We start from the raw sequence: 19441 nt of genomic DNA, 5'->3' as shown, positions 1-19441 counted from the left end.
GAGCAGTAGGCCAGAGGGCAGCCCGCGCGGCGGCGTGGGAGAGGGGGCAGCGGGGGAGGGGCCGGGGACTAGCCTCCCCGGCCGGGAGCTCAGGGGCCAGGCAGGACAGTCCCGTGGGCCGGATGTGGCCCGCGGGCCGTAGTTTGCCCACATCTGTCTTAGATGATTATCCTTCACTACTTTTTCTCTCTCCTTCAAGGATCATATTCTTCCTCTTTTTTCCTTGTCTTTTCCTTTTGATCCTTTTACTCCTTCCCAGTCCTTCCTCTGCATCTCTTTCCCTCAGCCAACCTTCTCCTCTGTTCTACCCATCTTCTCGAATCTTCTCTCTTCCCTTCACTCTGCCACTTCTCCAACTGCAAAAGTCTCATGTTAGTACTCTCCATACTGGGCCTTCTGTTGAACTTATTAGATGGTGCTGCCATTTAGAGAAGTGTACAGAGTTGCCTAGCCTAAGGTGTGAGTAGTTCTCCTCCTACGCACATCTGATAGTATCATCAGATAAAGACGCACAAAAAAACCAAACCTGACTAAACATGTTTAGGAAGACTTCTTGCGTTGCATTTCATTGCTCCAATGAGTGGCGGTCACAATTATATCTATCTTAGCTACTTATATGCCCCCCCATTACTGTAATATATGAGCCATATTAGGAAAAAAGTACTATTATCATTATATACTATATGAGATCTAACTTGATGAGAAATGTAATGTATTCTCTTAATAGTATCACTAAGCACTTTTATAAGTTGAGCCTGCTGAAGTTAGAGGTGAATGTGTGGTTTTGTACATATCTAATCACTGTAACACCATAAAAATAGATTCATTTTGACAGATATTCTGTTTACAGAGAGGTACATAACCAGAATACAGGAAAAATCTTGTTTTGCCTCCGTTTTTCTGATATTTTATGGAAGCACTGTGCGTAATAAACTGTCTTTTTTTTTCCATAAAAATTTGACTACTAGAGTTTGGCAGGAAATGGTTTTCCCATCACATTAATATTTTCAAGAGTTCAAATTTTTTCCCACCTTGAATCTGGATCAAAATTTGAAATCTTGAAAATACATGTGAAACAGAAAACCAATTCTTTTGGGGGGGCTGGAGGGTAGTTAAAACAAAACCTTTCATTTTGATAATTTCAGAATTTTTCATTTTGATTTTGACTTATTTGAAAAACTTTAATTTGGTTTAATTAGCTTACATTTCAAAACAAAAATCAGAAACCAGATTTTTTCATTTTGACAGTTTAGGAACTTTTTTCTTGATTTTTTTTTTTAAGTCAAACGTGATAGCTTCAATTTTGACAAACTGGCAGTTTTTGAAAAAAACATTCATTATGAAATTTCTGACCTGCTGTAGTGACTACCTGAAGAGCACACAGACTTGAGTTTGCGTTTAATCCTTATGTTATTTTTATAAATTATATTTTTTCTTTATTATTCTCATGTTTCTATTGCATATAAATGTAAAATATGAGAGCCCTCTTGTGGCGAAAATAATACCTGTCAATTTTATAGATGTTGATCAGACTGTGTGGCCTAGTGGATAAAGTGCCTGCCAAATATTTAGACTATATTGCATGTAAGCCCTTTTAAATTTATACTTTTTATTCTTTTTTTTTCAGCTTTTTCCATCAATTAAATTAAAAATTAATTCTTGACAGTTTTCCTTTTTAAGTGACTTTAGTGCTCATGAAAGTTACCGCTTTGAGAGTACAGGAGATTGAAGTCCTCTGTTCATTTACAGACATAAGTAGAGGACAGCAAGGCAAACTCACACTTTTGGCCTTTCTTCTAAGACTGCCATGAACAGTGCTAGTTAGCATCAACTGTGACGGTGGTTTTTGCGATGTGGACACTTGTACGCTAGGAACTCTACTAAGACTAACAATTTATTTCATATAGGCTACCAAATAGCTATTAGATAGAATTGTCTTTCAGCCACTATTGACCTGGGGCTAGACTCTGACTGGTGGTTTTGGAACAGAAGATTGTATGGGCTAGATTGACAAAGGGACTTAGGCCCCGAGAAAATCACTGGGAGTCACAAAGCCTGAGCTAGGCACTCAAGCTGCCTATACAATGGAAGGAAGGGAGACACCTAAGACTGGGATTCACAAAAACCAGCATGCTAGATGGAGAGCCATCTAAACTAACCAATGGGAGATGCCAAGCAGAGGGGTATGCCCTCAGCCACACCCATCTCAGGGAGTTTGGTGCCTATTGCTGCTTGGAATTCAGCTGTGAACTCTCTCCAGAAGTCAGGTGCTGCTGGGGCCGGGGAGGAAGGGAGGTACGGAGGAGCTTCATCATAACTTTTAGCCCAGCAATCAGGGCACTCATGTGGGATGTGGGAGACCCCTGGATCCAGTCCCCCCTCTGCCTGAGGAGAAGGGATTTGAACAGGAATCTTCCATCTCTCCGGTGAATGCTCTAACCAGTGAGTTCCTTCATTCTCTCCTGGTGAATCTGCTCCACTGTGGATAAATAATTAGAGTCATTAGGGGGCTGGAACCTGGGTCTCCTGCATGCTGGGTGAGTGCCATTCTCTTGTTTGTTTGTTTGTCTCTCTCTCTCCCTCCCTCACCCCCAATGACTCTAAATATTTATACACAGTAAAATAGTTTCAACAGGAGATATTGAGGGAGCCCCATATCAGAATATCCCATGGCACAGTGGTTAGGGCACTCACCTGAGAAGTAACAAATCCCTTCTCCCCTTCAGGCAGAGGGGGGACTTAAACAGGAGTCTGCCACATCCCAGGTGAGTCCCCTAACCACTGGGCTAAAAGTTATGAGGGAGGTCCTTCTCCCCTCAAACCCCCAACAATTTGTGTGCAGGGCCCAATCCAATAAGCATAATTAGAGCACAGCTACTGGATTGAGACCCACAGGACAGTTGAGCAGAAGAATGCTATCTTCCCCTGGTTTTTGCATCGCACTTGGCCTTAGCAGTCTGGATGTCTAGACTGGAGCAGCAGTGTGTATGCCCAGAGGGAGGAACATAGACAACTAGGGAACTTTTACAGCAAAAATTTAGGTGCCTTCAGGATTCAGCAACAGCTGAGCAGGTATTTGTGAATATCAGTGGTGCCTGATTCTGGGATTTAGCTGCCTAAAGTGGCAGGTGCCAGCTCCTTTGTGAGTCTAGCCTTATAGCTCATTACTAATCACCTAAGACATACAGTGCAAAAAAAAAAAATCTAAACCAAAACATTTCACGTATAAGAAAAGACAAATTAAACTACTGGGTAATTTTAATAATCTAAACTTGTAATTTGAAACATCAGAAAAACAAACAACCAGTTACTTTATATTCAGAAAAGGTTAAATATTTAAATAGTTAAATGAGACAAGACACAATTTATGGCTAACTTGAACCACCTCACTCTGTCATATTTCAGAGTTCCTATTTGTGGTTTTATAAATCTTAGCAAAAAGTGATCAAGTTAGCACTGCTTGTGTCTTGTTTAATTTGCTCATTTAACATTACTGTTCTTCTAGATCTACCATGCTCTCATAATGGATGAGACAATATTTACATTTCTCCTTCTGCTAATAATGGCAGTTATCTGTCCAGTCAAACTCCACAACTGGTCAGATATGAGGGACCACGTCTGACTGGATTTCATTCCTGATATGGTGGAAATCAAATATTTTAGCAGCTGTGAGATTGTGCCTGAAGATTTCCACAGTTCTAAAAAGAAAGCCAATAAAAAGCTGGTAATTCTAAATTAATCTGTGACCAAAAGCTTCCAGTGGTGCCACTCTTTATCTAGTTTGGAATTGTTACCTTTAATAATGCTCTATGGAAATTGACATAAGCTCCCCAAATTAGCAAAACAGATGCCACCTTTTTAGCAAGTTCAATAAACACATCTGGAAAGACCATGGACTCCTTAAAGGTGCCAAGTTTATAGTGTAATTAACAGTCATTCTAACCACCTTGAATTGTGTTTCTGGTGCTTGGTCTAATTGGATACATCTACACTGCAATGTAAGCCCATGGTTAGTAGAACTTAAGTTAGCAGACTCTGGTTTTGTTAACTTAGGACTTGAGCATCTACACTCATTTGTAACCCCAGGAATCATTGAACCCTGGGTCCCAACATGGGGCACCAGGGTCTACACTGCACTACGTAGGCCTGAGTCCAACCTCCCATATCCCAGACTTCCTAACACCCTCCCTAAATGAAGCCACTCTAGCCCTTTGTGGTGCAGTATGGGAAAACTTGACTGTCCACCAAATGTGATTGTCCAGAGGTCAAAGAAAGTCAGCCCATCGAATTGTGGAATACTTTTGGCAGACCCCCAGAGTACGAGTCCAGTTGTGCTGTGTCTACACTGCAAAGCAAGAGCTTGAACCATGCGTCCTGGCTTGACTCAGGCTCAGATCCTCCACCTCTGGGGGGTCCTGGGTCTGAGCCCTGAGTTAGCACAATGTGTGTACATACAGATAGAGAAGGTTAGGTTTGAGCTTGAGTTGAAACCCTGGGCTTACATTGCAATGTAGACATATCCAATGAGGCTTTCCATGTGCATTGCTTGTAGGATTCTTTGTGTAACACTGACAGACCCCGGTCGTTGGCGGGGCGGGATCGAACCTGGGACCTTTGGAGCTTAGTGCATGAGCCTCTACTGCATGAGCTAAAGGTCATATGGCTTGTAGCTAAGGCTGTAGAGCAGACTCATTAATCTCTGAGTGGTTTCATTGCCACTAGAGGGGACAGTGCACCACATCCAGGAGATGTGTGGGTTATATACTTCCCCTAGCTGAGGAAGCGCATCCCAAGCTTCAGAGACTTACCTGTTGAAATCCCGGACGAGCCCCCACTTGTAACACCGACAGACCCCAGTCATTGGTGGGCAGGATCAAACCTGGGACCTCTGGAGCTTAGTGCATGAGTCTCTACTGCATGAGCTAAAAGCTCGCTCTCTTCCCACCCCCTCCCGGCAACTGAACGACAGAACTTTTGTCTTTCAGAGTTGTTAACCCCCTCTGACTCCCAAGACAAAAGTTTTGCCACGACAAGTGCCAGTGTGAACGTCGCGTTGTCGGCAGGAACTCTCTCTTGCCAACAGCGGAAACGCCGCTCGTTGGGGGTGGACATTTTTTGTCGGCAGGAGAGCCGACAAACAGTGGCTACACTGCACGACTTTTAGCGGCACAGTTGTGGTGACACCCATGTCACTAAAAGCTGTGTAGTGTAGACAAAGCCTTAAGTGATCTCGGTGACACTAGATGGGACAGAACACCACACCGCGGAGGCATGTGGGTTACATTTGCATTAATTGATATGACTGTTTCTAGAGTTAAATTTTTTGATCAGCCAAAGCTATTATTATCCTGGGCATTTTGTCTAAATGACTTGTGAAAAGTTTTCTCTAATGAGCGATCATGTTAACATTACAACTGGCATGTGAAAATCCTAGCATCAGATCAAATAGAGAACAGTGGTCAGGAAGCAAATGCCCATCTTTGACACGAACGTATTTGAGAACCTCAGCTTGAAAAGCTTGAAAAAGTCTCTTTTCCTAAGATTCCAGACAAACTAGTATCCCTTTCCCATCACCTTGACACACTGATTCTTAAATAATGAGGGATATGGAAGATTTATGTCTAAATAAAAATAGCATTTACCCTTTGAGTTAAGACTAAATATGAATCTTATTATTTAAAGTTCATTTGATTATTGTATCTGCACTAAAAACTGGTTATTAGTTGTTGTATAGGCAGAAGATATACTATCATTTGTCAATAACTTTCTCAAGATGTTGTATTGTTGTTGTTGTTGTATTATTAATTGCTAAGTGCTGAAAATGTGCTCAGCGCTGGATAAGTCAACAAAAAATCAAGACTATCCCTGGTCCAAAGAGCTTGCCATCAAAGAGACAGACATAGAAAGACAGAAGGCAGAGGAAGTAATTACCCTTATATGAAGTTCTCTTCTCTTAAACTAACATTTTTCATCTCTTTTAGGCCTCCCTTCATCAAAAGGTTTTCCTATAGCATATTTTCCTTCTTTTAAAGAAAACGGAAAAATATTATGACTGTTCAGCTTACCTCATTTAAACTGGACCTTGAGAAATTAGCTAGTAGTTCTTCTTCAGATGGTTGCAGACATATATTCCACTCAGGTGTGTGCATGCCCAGCATGCCGGAGCCAGAGAACTTTGTCTAGCAGGTGCACATGCCCTCGTAGCCCCTCTCCTGGCTATTTAAGGGCAGCGCCATTCTGACCCCTCTCAGTTCCTTTCCACTGCCTGCAGCTGGAGTCAGAGCATTATGTATGGTATCTTACCTCATGCTTTTGTTGTCTGAGGTTTCCCTCTTTTTTTCTGAATTTAGTTAGCTAATTAGAGTTAGCAGTACCCTTAGTAGTAGATTAGTTTAGTAATTTTAATAGTAAGATTTTCCCTGGCATTATGCCTTCGCCAGGTTTCAAACACTGTCCCTCTTAGGGTAGCTATCCCCAAAAGTGGTCCCTATACTTGGTGCTTGTTGTGCTTGGGATAGGGGCATATTAAGGAAAAGTGCTCCATTTGTAAATCCTTCAAAAAGAGAATGCAGGTGGCTAGAGAATTAGGCCTCAAGCTGCACCTTATAGAGCTTATGAGGCCCACATCAGTGCCGGGATCCTCCTCAGATCACCGGCCCCCTCAGAGGGCTTTGGTGCTGCCACAAGTTGCTGTTATGCAGCCAGACTTTGACTCTTCTCCGAGGGGAAGAAACTGTTCTCCTTGATCTCCTTCCCTGAGAAAGAGGACTCATAACACTGACCGTAGCCATTCCAAAGCTTGAAAAGAGTCTTCTTCCTCACCTAAGAGGAGTACTGGGCAGCACCAGGATTCCTCGAGTGCTCAAGGTAGAGCGGGGCTATCTACACACTCTCCGGTACCAAGATGGGATCATTCCAGCACTGTACCATTGACTTCTGTACCGTCTGTGTGGTGGCCATTGAATCTGGTACCGATATATTCAGTCTCAGCACTCACCATATTGATCCCACAAGCTTTTCAAGCAGCAGCAGATTTACTCTGCTTCTCTGTTACAGACTCACCTTTGATACAGGAGTCCTTGACTGTGCTGGTATTGTCTGTGGCCCCAGAATCCGTATCAGCACCAAGGGATCTGTTGTTGGTACTGTTTCCTTCTTTGGCATCACAGACAATTTTAGTTTCTACAGGCCTGGTATGGACCAGATCTGCAGAGGCAGTACTGGCCCCTACTTTGATACCAACGCCTTTTCCAGCATCAAGTGTTAGTTCTGCCTCAATGGCACTACTGGTAGTCGAAGCACTGGCTGCTATGCATCCATAAATACCAGAGCGGCCCCCATACTGGGCTTCAGATGAGTTGGGACATTTGATGCCTCCATGAGGGGTGCCTCCTCCATTTGCATTGGACTATGTGGGAAGTGCCTTGTGTTCTAGCTCAGAGTCATCCTCTGCCTTTCCTTCTCCATCCAGGTACAAGGTGCAAAAGTCTTCGAGATCTCCGGGACATTACGATCAATAGAGGCCTGCGTGGATAAAAAAAATTGTATCCTCGTCCAATCTGCGAGCTGCAAAATTTGCAGATTTGTAGGGCTCTACTAACAGCTCCACAGGTCACTGCGCATAAGTGACGCAGGGCTGTGCCAAGCCCCCGCCTCCCAACCACCCCCATGTCTCCCCAGAGACTTCCTATCCCACCACCTGCTCCTCCCCTGCCATACCTCCTACCCTACTCCAGGAAGAGAGGCTACATCCTGAGCCCTCATGTGCAGCGCTGCCCTCGCGGTGGGGGCCTCGGACACCCCTATGCAGCTGTGTTGGCTCTAACACACGCAGCAGAGCACACAGTCACGCTCCCTTCTGGGAATTGTAGTTTACCTCTGTCTGAGCAAGCTGGGGACTACAACTCCCAGAATGCCCAGTGGACTATTGTCACATATCACAGCCCGCTGCTGTGTGATTCAGAGAGCCAAACTGGAGTCTGAGGGCTGGGTGACAGCCGCTCCATTCAGATGAGTGTGTGCTGCAGACCCCTGTGCGGACACAAAATTTGTATTTATTCTAACTATCAGTATCAGGACCCACACCGTTCTTGCAGTAGAGATAGGGGTTCCAGCCCAGTACCTACCAGCCACCAGTGCCATATCATTTCCCTCAGTGGTCTTCATGGAACACTTAGGATGTTCCTCAATCTTCAAGGTACAAATTCTGGGCTTATTCCAGAGCACGGTCACACAACCTTCCTGCTGTTTCTCTTCCCAACCCACTGAGGCTGGAGATGCATACTGATATTGTTCCTCCTGAGCTGATACAGTCTGAGCTTTTACTGCAAGAGCAAGTCACAGCAGATTCCATTGGACTGGCTTCCTTCTTCATCTTCTTCACCAGATGATTCCACTATATTGGATTCATCTTCTCCTGTGCATGAAGACTTTAAGTTATATCAAGATCTCCTGAGGTTAGTGGCTACCGCTTTGGTAGACAGTGTCCAGTCATTGACTCCTGGGAGGGAAACTCTCCCTAGAAATGAAGCGCTTTTGGAACCCACAAAGGTTTTGTGGCATATACCAGCTTCCTTACTGTCCATAGTACAGCATACTGAAAAGTGGTAGTATGACCCTCTGCAGGGTTTTGAGTGTATCTACTCACATCCAGCACCTAACCCTCTCTTGTCATAATGGTGGCAAATGAGCGGTTACATGCGGGGAGATAGAAGTAAACACCTAAAGACAAAAGGTCTAAAACATTACATTTAATGGAAAGAAAAAATGTATTCAACCTTGTCTTTACAAATACACATTGCTAATTAGCAGGTGCTGTTATCAAAATATGACTTCGTAAATTGGGAGCCTATGCCCAGATTTACACATGAGTTGACAGAATCCTTCAGGGAAGAGTTTTAAGGCTTTCATTGCAGAAGGCCATCTAGTGGCAAAGACATCACTGTAATCAGCACTGGACATAGTGGATGTCTCCTGCAAGATTATGGCCTTAGCTGTAACAATGAGAAGAGCTTTGTGGTTACAGAACTCTGGTATAGCTCCTGAAGTCCAACAAAGCATACAGGACTTACCTTTTGATGGTCAGTTTTTGTTTTCTGAAAAAAACTCTTGAGACATCACATTATTTTAAGGACTCAAGCTACTTTGCATTCACTGGGGGGCTTATAACCCAGCACTAAAGAGGCACCATTATGGAAGTCTGCAACAGAAGCAGAAATACCTTTCCAAGTGGCACTTTCAGCAGCCATCTCATCCTGCTAGACAGCAAGACTTCTCTAGGAAGGGACACAAATCACAGAGGAGAAGGCCATCTGGTTCACCAGCCAGCCTGTCATCCACCAGCTTTGGGCAAGCAGACAATTTGACTCTCCTATCAAGGGCAGCATTCCAGTTGTAAACTTCCCAACCATGTCTCCTCCGTTTGGGGACAGGCTCTCTCACTTCTACACATAGGTGCTGACTCCGTGGGTGCTCTGGGGCTGGAGCACCCATGGAAAAAACATAATGGGTGCTCAGCACCCACCAGCAGCCCTGTGGATCAACTTCTCCCCTTCTCCCCCAGTGCCTCACACCCACCAGCAGCCCTGCTGATCAGCTCCTCCCCCTCCCTCCCAGTGTCTCGTGCCCACTGCAGATCAGCTATTCATCTGTGTGCAGGAGGTGCTTGGGAGGGAGGGGGGCAGAGAGGGTGGGGTGTGCTCAAGGGAGGGAGCGAAACGGGGCAGGAAGAGGTGGGGTGGGAAGAGACAGAGCTGATGCAGAGCAGGGGTGGGAAGAGGTGGGGTGGGGCCTTGGGAGAAGGGGTGGAGTGGGGCAGGGCCTGGGATGGAGCACGGGTCAAGCATCCCAGGGGATCTGAGGAAGCCGACACCTATGCTTCTACAGCACTTGGGAAACAATAACCACAGACAAGTGGATCCTCAGCACTTGGGAATAGGGTTGTGCCATCCAATTTCCGTCCATTCTCCCTTCCCATCCTCCTACCCCATCCCTTTTCAGGGGCCCCTCTCATTAGCCACTGCTCTTACAGCAGATCCAGACGGTGCACTTCAGGAACCATAGAAGAGGTTCCCCTTCAGTGTTGGGAAAAGGGATTCTTCTCTCGTTACTTCCTGGTCCCCATAGCCAAAGGAGGAATTAGACTTATTTTGGACCTCCAAGATCTGGACAAATGCATCAAATATATGAGATTGTATATGGTAATCTTAGCTACAATTCTCCCCTTGTTAGAGCACAGTGACTGGTTTGCTGCCCTCAGTCTTCAGGACAACTACTTCTGTGTGGCAATTTTCCCAATCAACAGGAAGTTTCTGAGATTTGTAGTCACAGGTCAACATTATCAATACATAGTTCTCCCCTTTGACTTGTCATTAGACCATGACGTACCAAATGCATGGTGGTAGTGGCAGCCTGTCTCAGGAGGCTGGGAATTCATATCTTTCCTCACCTGGATGATTGGTTATTCAGGGGCAAGTCCAAAGAACAAGTCCTCCATCACACCCAGTTCACACTACATCTCTTCAATCGGCTGGGACTGATTTTGAACAAAGGAAAGTAAGCATTAATTCTAACACAAAATCTTGAGTCATTAGGGCCCTACTAGACTCTACAAGTTCAAGGGATTTTCTGTTGAACTCGTTGTTTCAAACAATATGTCATATATGTCAGTACCTCTGGCCTCACCCTTCAGCTACAGTCTGTGTTTGTCTGATGTTGCTAGGTTATATGGCTGCATGCGGTAATCTAGTCTAGCATGTGAGATTGTGCCTTTGTCCTCTTCAAAGTTGGTTAAAGTTGATTTATCTCCCAAATTGTCAGTTGGTGGATAGTGTAGTACAAGTGCAACCACCAGAACATAGGATTGCATCCCTGACCATCTTGGCTAATAGTCATGGATGGACCTATTCTCCATGAATTTATCTAATTCTGTTTTGAACTCAGTTATACGTTTGGCCTTCCCAACATCACCTGGCAATGAGTTCCACTGGTTGTGCGTTGTGTGAAGAAGTACTTCCTTCTTCCTATGCTTGTTTTAGATGTGCTGCCTATTAATTTCATTGGCTGACCAGTAGTTCTTGTGTTACGTGAAGGGGTAAATAACACTTCCTTGTATACTTTTTCACACCATTCATGATTTTATAGACTGCTATCATATCCCCGCTTAGTCATCTCTTTTCCAAGTTGAACAATCCCAGTCTTTTTAATCTCTCCTCATATGGAAGCTGTTCCATACCCTTAATATTTTTGGCTGCCCTTCTCTGTATTTTTCCCTTTCTAATACACCTCTACCCCAATATAACGCGGTCCTCGGGAGCCAAAAAATCTCACCGTGTTATAGGTGAGGCCGCGTTATATCAGGGTAGGGAGAGGAACCGCTCCCCGCCCCAGCTCACCTCCGCTCTGCCTCCGCCTCCTCCCTGAGCACATCGCCGCCCCTCCGCTTCTCCCACCTTCCCTCCCTTCCAGGCTTGCCGCGCTAATCAGCTGTTTGGCCCAGCAAGCCTGGAAGCGGGGGGGAGAAGCGGAGCGGCAGCGGCGTGCTCAGGGGAGGAGGTGGAGATGAGCTGGAGCGGGGAGCAGTTCCTCTGCACCCCCCGTTACTTGCTGCGGCCCTCCCCGGGGCCTCCCCGCCCCAGCTCACCTCCGTTCTGCCTCCTCCCATGAGCACGCCGCAGCTCCGCTTCTCCCCCCTCCCAGGCTTGCCATGCCAATCAGCTGTTTGGCGCGGCAAGCCTGGGAGGGAGGAGAAGCGAAGCTGAGCGGCATGCTCGTGGGGGGAGGAGGAGGAGGAGGAGAGCTGGGGTGGGGAGCGGTTCCTCTGAGCCCCCTCCCTTACTTGCTGTGGTCCCCCTGCCCCAGCTCACCTCCCCTCCGCCTCCTCCCACGAGCGCACCTGGGAGGGAGGAGAAGCGGAGCTGTGGCGCGCTCGTGGGAGGAGGCGGAACGGAGGTGAGCTGGGGTGGGAGGGCCCCGGGGAGGGCCGCAGCAAGTAACGGGGGGTGCAGAGGAACCGCTTGCGGTAACACGAATTCGCATATAACGAGGTAAAGCAGCCCCGTCCCCCGGAGCGCTGCTTTACCGCGTTATATCTGAATTTGCGTTATATCGGACCGCATTATATATATATCTATATCTTTTTTGAGATGGGACGACCAGAACTGCCCGCAGTATTCAAGGCGTGGGCATACCGTGGATTTATATAGTTGTATTATGATATTTACTGTATTATCATCTATCCTTTTCCTAATGGTTCCTAACATTCTGTAGGCATTTTTGACTGCCTCTGCACATTGAGCAGATGTTTTCAGAGACCATCCATAATGACTCCAAGATCTCTTTCTTGAGTGGTAACAGCCAGTTTAAACCCCATCATTTTGTATGTACAGCTGGAATTATGTTTTCCAATGTGCATTACTTTGCATTTATCAATATTGAATTTCATCTGCCATTTTGTTGTCCAGTCACCCAGTTTTGTGAGATCCCTTTGTAACTCTTCACAGTCTGCTTTGGACTAGAATAATTTTGTGTCATCTGCAAACTTTGCCACCTTATTCTTTACCCCTTTTTCCAGATCATTTATGAATTTACTGAACACCACTGGTTCCATTACAGATCCCTGGAGGACCTCGCTATTTACCTTTCTCCATTCTGAAAACAAACCATTTATTCCTACCTTTTGTTTCCTGTCTTTTCAGCAGCTGCTGATCCATGAGAGGATCTTCCCTCCTATCTCATGTTTGCTTACTTTGCTTAATAATCTTTAGTGAGGGACCTTGTCAAAGGTTTTCTGAAAGGCCAAGTGCACTATATCCACTGGCCTTGTCCATATGTTTGTTGACCCCTTCAAAGATTTCTAATAGATTAGTGAAGCACGATTTCCCTTTACAGAAGCCATGTTGACTCTTCCCCCAACAAGTCATATTTATCTATGTGTCTGATAACTCTGTTCTTTACTATACTTTCAACCAATTTGCCTGCTATGGAAATTAAGCTTACTGGCCTGTAACTGCCAGGATAGCCTCTGGAGCCCTTTTTAAAAATTGACGTAATTAATTATTCTTCAGTCATCTGGTACAGAAACTCATTTAAGTGGTAGGATACATACCACAGTTAGTAGTTTACACTTTCGTATTTTATATTTGAGTTCCTTCAGAACAGTTGGGTGAATACCATCATGTCCTGATGATTTATTACTATTTAATTTATCAGTTTGTTCCTAAATCTCTTCTGTTGACACCTCAATCTGGGACAGATTCTCAGATTTGTCACCTAAAAAGAATGACTTAGGTGTGTGAATCTCCCTCACATCCTCTGCAGCGAAGATCAATGCAAAGAATTCATTTAGCTTCTCCGCAATGGCCCCATCTTCCTTTAGTGCTCCTTTAGTACCTTGGTCGTCTAGTGGCCCACTGATTGTTTGTCAGGCTTCTTTCTTCTAATATACTTTAAAAAAAATTTGCTGTTAGTATATGAGTCTTTTGCTAGTTGCTCTTCAAATTCTCTTTTGTCCTGCCTAATTATACCTTTACACATGACTTACCAGAGTTTATGCTCCTATCTATTTTCCTCAGTAGGATTTGATTTCCAATTTTTTAAGGATGCCTTTTTGCCTCTAACAATCTCTTTTATTCTGTTGTTTAGCCATGGTGGCATTTTTTGATCCTCTTACTTGGAGTACCTATCTATTATGGTATTTTTAAAAAGTTTCCATGCAGCTTAAAGGCATTTCATGATTGTTCTTTTTAATTTCCATTTAGTTAGCGTCCTCATTTTTACGTAGTTCTCCTTTCTGAAGTTAAATGTTACTATGTTGGCTTCTTTGGTATTTCCCTCCCAGCAAGGATGTTAAATTTAATTATATTATGGTCGCTATTACCAGCTATATTCTCCTCTGTGCTCCACTTACGACTAAATCGTGCAAAGGTGTTCCCTTTGCCTGTCCTCCACTGATAAGGACTGTAGTTACCAATGCCTTCACAATAGTTTGAGGAGCACATCTAGGGGATGTTGAAGGGTTTGTGGATAGAACAAGAAGCTTCCCTTCAGATCAGCCTCCTGGAACTTCAAGCCATTTACACTGTGTACTGGGCCTTTTGGGTTCAGATCAAGGGCACAGTGGTTCACATACTTTCCAACTACCATGTATTATATAAACTAGAATGGAGGAGCCCACTCCAATCAGCTCTGCTAGGAAGCAATAAAGTTTTGGCACCTTTGCATCAAGGAAGACATCATTCCCACAGTCTCACACTTACTGGGTGCTCAGAATCAGGTGACTGATCACTTCAGTGAGAATTTCTCCCAGAATCATGAATGGTCCATTAAGAGCACTGTTCTGCGGTCCGTCTTCAGAGAATGGGACATTCCAACAATCAACTTGTTTGTGACAGAAGTGCAGTCAGTTCTGTTCTCCAGTGGGTCTCAGTCCAAGCTCTTTAACTGATGCCTTTCATTTGAATTGGGTATCAGCACTGATGTATGCTTTCCCCCCAGTCCCACTCATCTCTGAGATTATTCTCAAACTGAAGATGGATCATGCAAAACTGATACTCGTGGCCAAGACAATGTTGGTTCTCTGACCTTCTCACTCTATCTGTTCAGTCTCCCAGAACTCTTCACCCTCCTTCTCGACCTACTGACAAACCACAGTCAGATTTGGCATCCAGCACTGAGCAGTCTGCATCTCCTGGCGTAGATGAGGAGGAAGGATGATGTTCTGAATCCGTTCAGCAAGTCCTAATTAAAAGGAGAAAACCCTCTACTAGAACTGCCTATTTGGACAAGTGGAAGTGTTTTTCAGTTTGGTCACGGGGTCAAGGAATTCAGCCAAGATTAGCCTCCATTCAGGACCTTTTGGATTACCTGTTACATCTTAAGTCCGCAGGTCTGCGTCTCAGGTCATTGAAGGTCCACTTAGCAGTGATTTCGGCATTCAATCCTCCGATACAAGGAAAGTAATTTTTTCCCCAACTACATGTAGTCAGATTTCTGAAATGTGTTGTCTGTCTCTTTCCATGTCTGAAAAAAATGGTTCTGTTGTGGGACCATAAATACTGGCTGCCCTCATGGAACCTCCATTTGAGCCCCTTGCAACTTGCTCTCTGTCCCTCCATTACTGAAAGACAGCTTTTCTTACTACCATAACATCCACAAGGAGAATAAGGAACTGCAGGGCCTAATGACAGGGCTTCCGAGAATGCAGCTTTTCCGAGACAAAGTGTCCCTAAGGCTGCATCCAAAAAAAATTCTGAAGTGTTTTCACAGTTTCACCTTAACCAACCAATATACTTACCTGTATTCCTTCCTAAGCCACACTCAAGTGCAGATGAACAGTGCCTTCATACATTGGATGCGAGACGATGCTTGGCATGCTATCTGAAAAGGGCTAAACCATTTTGTTCATCACCATGGCTTTTTGTCTCCTATGTGGATTGAGTGAAGGGTCAGGCAGTCTCTGCACAGACAATTTCTGGTTGGACCACCACCTGCATTATAACGGCATATGGGATAGCTCAGACCACACCACCACATGTCCACAGAGACTGGTGGCTCATTCAATGAGGGCCCAAGTGGCTTTGTCCACATTCCTCAGTGATGTTTCTGTATTGGATATTTTCAGGGCTGCAACCTGGTCTTCAGTGCATATTTTTACCAAACACTATGCTCATAGGTGCTGGAACAAGGAGTGCAGGGGGTGCTGCAGCACCCCCTGGCTTGAAATGGTTTCCATTATATATAGGGTTTACAGTTTGGTTCAATGGCTTTCAGCACCCCCACTATAAAAATTGTTCCAGCACCCCTGACTATGCTATTACAACTGTTGTTTTTGGAGATGTGGGTAGAGAAGTGTATTCCATGGCCCACCCTTCATCCCCTCTGGTTGCCTGATCTGTTGATTGTATATTGATTATATTAGCGATGTAGTTTCCCCAGTTAGCACTCTGAAATTTGGTAGGTTATTGCCCCAAGATCAGGCCCTGTATTACCAGAATTACTGTTCAGTTGGGAGCCCTGATGTTCACAGTTGCAACACTCACACTTAGGAAATCACACTATATTTATAATAATTTGTTTTTAATACAGTTAGCAAATTCACAAACACTCAAACCCAGCATAGCAAATAGAAATGATGCAGAGTGAACTGAGTATCCATATACTTACCCCATCCCTTGCAAAACAACCTGGACTGTTAGTTATTTTCCTCATCTTCCCCCTCACCATCATCAGTAGTCACCATCCTGGCATCTCTCCAGGCACACAGGCCAGGATACAGCTGTTATAATGTGTTATACTGACAATACTATACCTAATGCATGTTCAGTAGGAGTTTCAGTGCCTTTTTCTTATTTGTAATTCTTCACCCTACTCATGTGGGATGCTCTTCTCCCAGAGGTTATTAATCCTTTTACCTCAAGCTTATTAGAACATATGTCAATTAGTTACCATGTCTTTCTTGTAACCAGACATCTGCTGATGTCCTTAACTAAAAATATACCAAACTGGTATAAACTAGCATCTTGGGATTACCTATCAGAAGTTTGCAACACTTGTGATTATTGCAAAACAATAAACAAAGTTTTGTGCCATCTTGTGACTTAAGGTCATTGTTAGTTTACTTACTTATGCTAACTTATTGAGCAACTACTCTTACTCAAGCTGTAAGGCCTTATACTATGGTAACTGCTTAAGCCATTCTTATAGTTCTATGCCTATAGGTCTCATACATTTCTGCTATCAGTTCCTTATGCCTTTTTCCTTTAATTATCATTATACAGTAAGTATTGCATGGCTATATACTCACTGCATGTGTTACACTCTGCATCAGAACTTCAGTTTTGGATTTTGGTGGGAAGGAGTTGAGGGGGGCACTGCCCCTTGGGAGGGGCTATGAGATAAAATTACAATAATTTTATAAAAGTTGATATTTTAAAGCTGTGAATGTGTTCTGTTCCTCAAGGATTTTTCAACTCCACAGAGTATGGTATTCAGGGCCGGTGCAACCATTTAGGCGACCTAGGCGGTCACCTAGGGCGCTAGGATTTGGGGGGCGCCATTTTCTTCGGCAGCGACCGCGGCAGCCGTATCTTCGGCCGTCCCGGTCGCCGCTGGCATTTAGGCGGAGGGAACTGGGGCAGTGGAGCGCGGGGAGGGCCGCCTGCAGCAAGGGAGGGGGGGCGGCACACAGGGGAACTCCCCACCCCAGCTCACCCCTGCTCCGCCTCCTCCCCGAGCACGCCGTGGCTGCTTCACTTCTCCCGCCTCCCAGGCTGGCGGCGCCAATCAGCTTAGGCGCTGCCAGCCTGGGAGGCGGGAGAAGTGAAGCAGCGACGGCGTGCTCGGGGAGGAGGTGGGGCAGGGGTGAGCTGGGGCGGGGGGGGTGCCTCAGGGTGGGGAGCTGCCACGGGGGGGTGCCTCAGGGTGGGGGTGGGGAGCTGCCGCAGGGGGGGGGCGCCTCAGGGCGGGGGCTCGGGGACGGGGGGGGGCGCAAGGTGGAAGTTTCTCCTAGGGCACTAAACATCCTTCCACCGGCCCTGATGGTATTGTATCAATACATTTAGTGTATATATCTAGCAATACACACAACTGATTGCTGAATATTTATTGACTTTTTGCTCTCATTCTCTCCTGTGTGTTTGCTTTATTGTTAAGCCTGAGGCTTGTAAAAGGAACACTCAAGAGAATTGTTTCTTGCTGGTCAGTAAAAAGATGTATTTGTCATACCATGTGAGAGGGGTTAGCAGAATGTCACATCCCATTATTTCAGTTCTTTCTGCAAGTACAGCAAACATCATGAGTCACAGAGTCATTTACGTAAGATATGTCTTCATATTCCTTCTGTTGTATTAAAAAGCAGTACCATATTTTAAAAATAGAAGATGCACAAAAGTTTTCTTTACATTTTTCCATTTTTAACTCTATCTGTTCTTTTCTTTCTCTTGTTATTTTCATTTTTTTAATGAATGTATTTTCTGTACTCTGTGTTGGCTCTGATCATCTTATGGGAGGGCAAGGTGTTTAGGGCTTGTCTCCATAGCAAGCGAGTGCACAGCATATCAGTACACTGTAGATTCACACAGTGGATTGGCACACACTAATTCTCTATGGAGACAAGCCCTTAATCATAGCTTTTATTTTGCTTGTTTGTTTATTTTTTGTTGTATATGTTAAGGTCCTCAAGTCTTGCAAAAGGGAGCTGCCATATTCACAAATGTACTTATTTGCATAGTTAAAATATATTAAAATACTTTAACATATAATATCACAGAATTCTTCACAGCATCATGTGTAATCTAAAGGGAAATGGAAAGTTTTTAATGCAAGATATAGAGAGATATATTTAACTAATTCATCAATTGTAATTATTCGCAATGACATCCTACATTATAATCTATGTATGTTTACATTTTTAATTTAACATAGAGACTCTTTTTTTCAGCCTGCATGCCATTAAGGATGAGATGTTTCTTAGACATACTTTGTACCGTCAGGCAGCAGCATTTAACCATGCATCCCTCAATCAACCCGTATGTAAAAACAACTATGCAATTGATTGTTTTTTAATGTTTTGTTTTTATTGGAAGGTATTTGGACCTTCTAACACAGCAAAGCCTAGTAATAGACTTATATTATGAAGCCAAGCAAATCCAAAAGCAAGAATAAGAAAGATACAAAAGTGATTCACTGCAGAGAGGGTGTGAGGGAGATTCCCACACCTGAGCCATTCTTTTTAGGTGACAAATCTGAGGAATTGTCCCAGATTGAGGTGTTAGTAGAAGTGGTTTTGGAACAAATTAATAAATTACACAGTAGTGAGTCACCAGGACCTAATGGTATTCACCCAAGAGTTTTGAAGAAACTCAAATATGAAATTGCAGAACTGCCAACTGTGGTATGTAACATATCGGTGCCAGGTGACTGGAGGACAGCTAATGTAACATTGATTTTTTTTAAAAGGCTCCAGGAGTGATCCTGGCACTTACAGGCCAGTAAGCCTATCTTCTATATCAGGCAAATTGAAATTATAATAAAGAACAGAGTTATCAGACAAATTGATGAACATGATTTGTTTGGGAAGAGTCTTTTGTAAATGGAAATCATGTCTCACCAATCTATTAGAAATCTTTAGGGGGTCAACAAATGTGGACAAGGGTGATCCAGTCAATATATCAGAGGGGTAGCCGTGTTAGTCGGGATCTGTAAAAAGCAACAAAGAATCCGGTGGCACCTTATAGACTAATATAGTCAATATAGTATACTTAGACTTTCAAAAAGCCTTTGACAAGTTCCCTCACTAAAGGCTCTTAAGCAAACTAAGCAGTAATGGGATAAGAGGGAAGGTCCTCTCATGGATCAATAACTGCTGAAAAGACATGAAACAAAGGATAGGAATGAATGGTCAGTTTTCAGAATGGAGAGAGGTAAATAGCAAGGTCCTTCAGGG

General features: G+C 44.3%; 1 protein-coding gene across 1 annotated transcript in view; it reads left to right on the top strand.

Moving 5' to 3' along the window:
* C2H10orf67 (chromosome 2 C10orf67 homolog) overlaps nucleotides 1-19441 on the top strand; it is a 122767-nt gene that overhangs the window by 85271 nt on the left and 18055 nt on the right. The window contains 1 exon segment of the mRNA XM_065400264.1: nucleotides 18437-18524. Coding sequence (XP_065256336.1) covers nucleotides 18437-18524 — 88 coding nt within the window.

This window comes from Emys orbicularis, chromosome 2 (genome assembly GCF_028017835.1).
Source record: "Emys orbicularis isolate rEmyOrb1 chromosome 2, rEmyOrb1.hap1, whole genome shotgun sequence".
Taxonomy (NCBI): domain Eukaryota; kingdom Metazoa; phylum Chordata; order Testudines; family Emydidae; genus Emys; species Emys orbicularis.
This window is presented reverse-complemented; position numbering and strand designations above follow the sequence as displayed.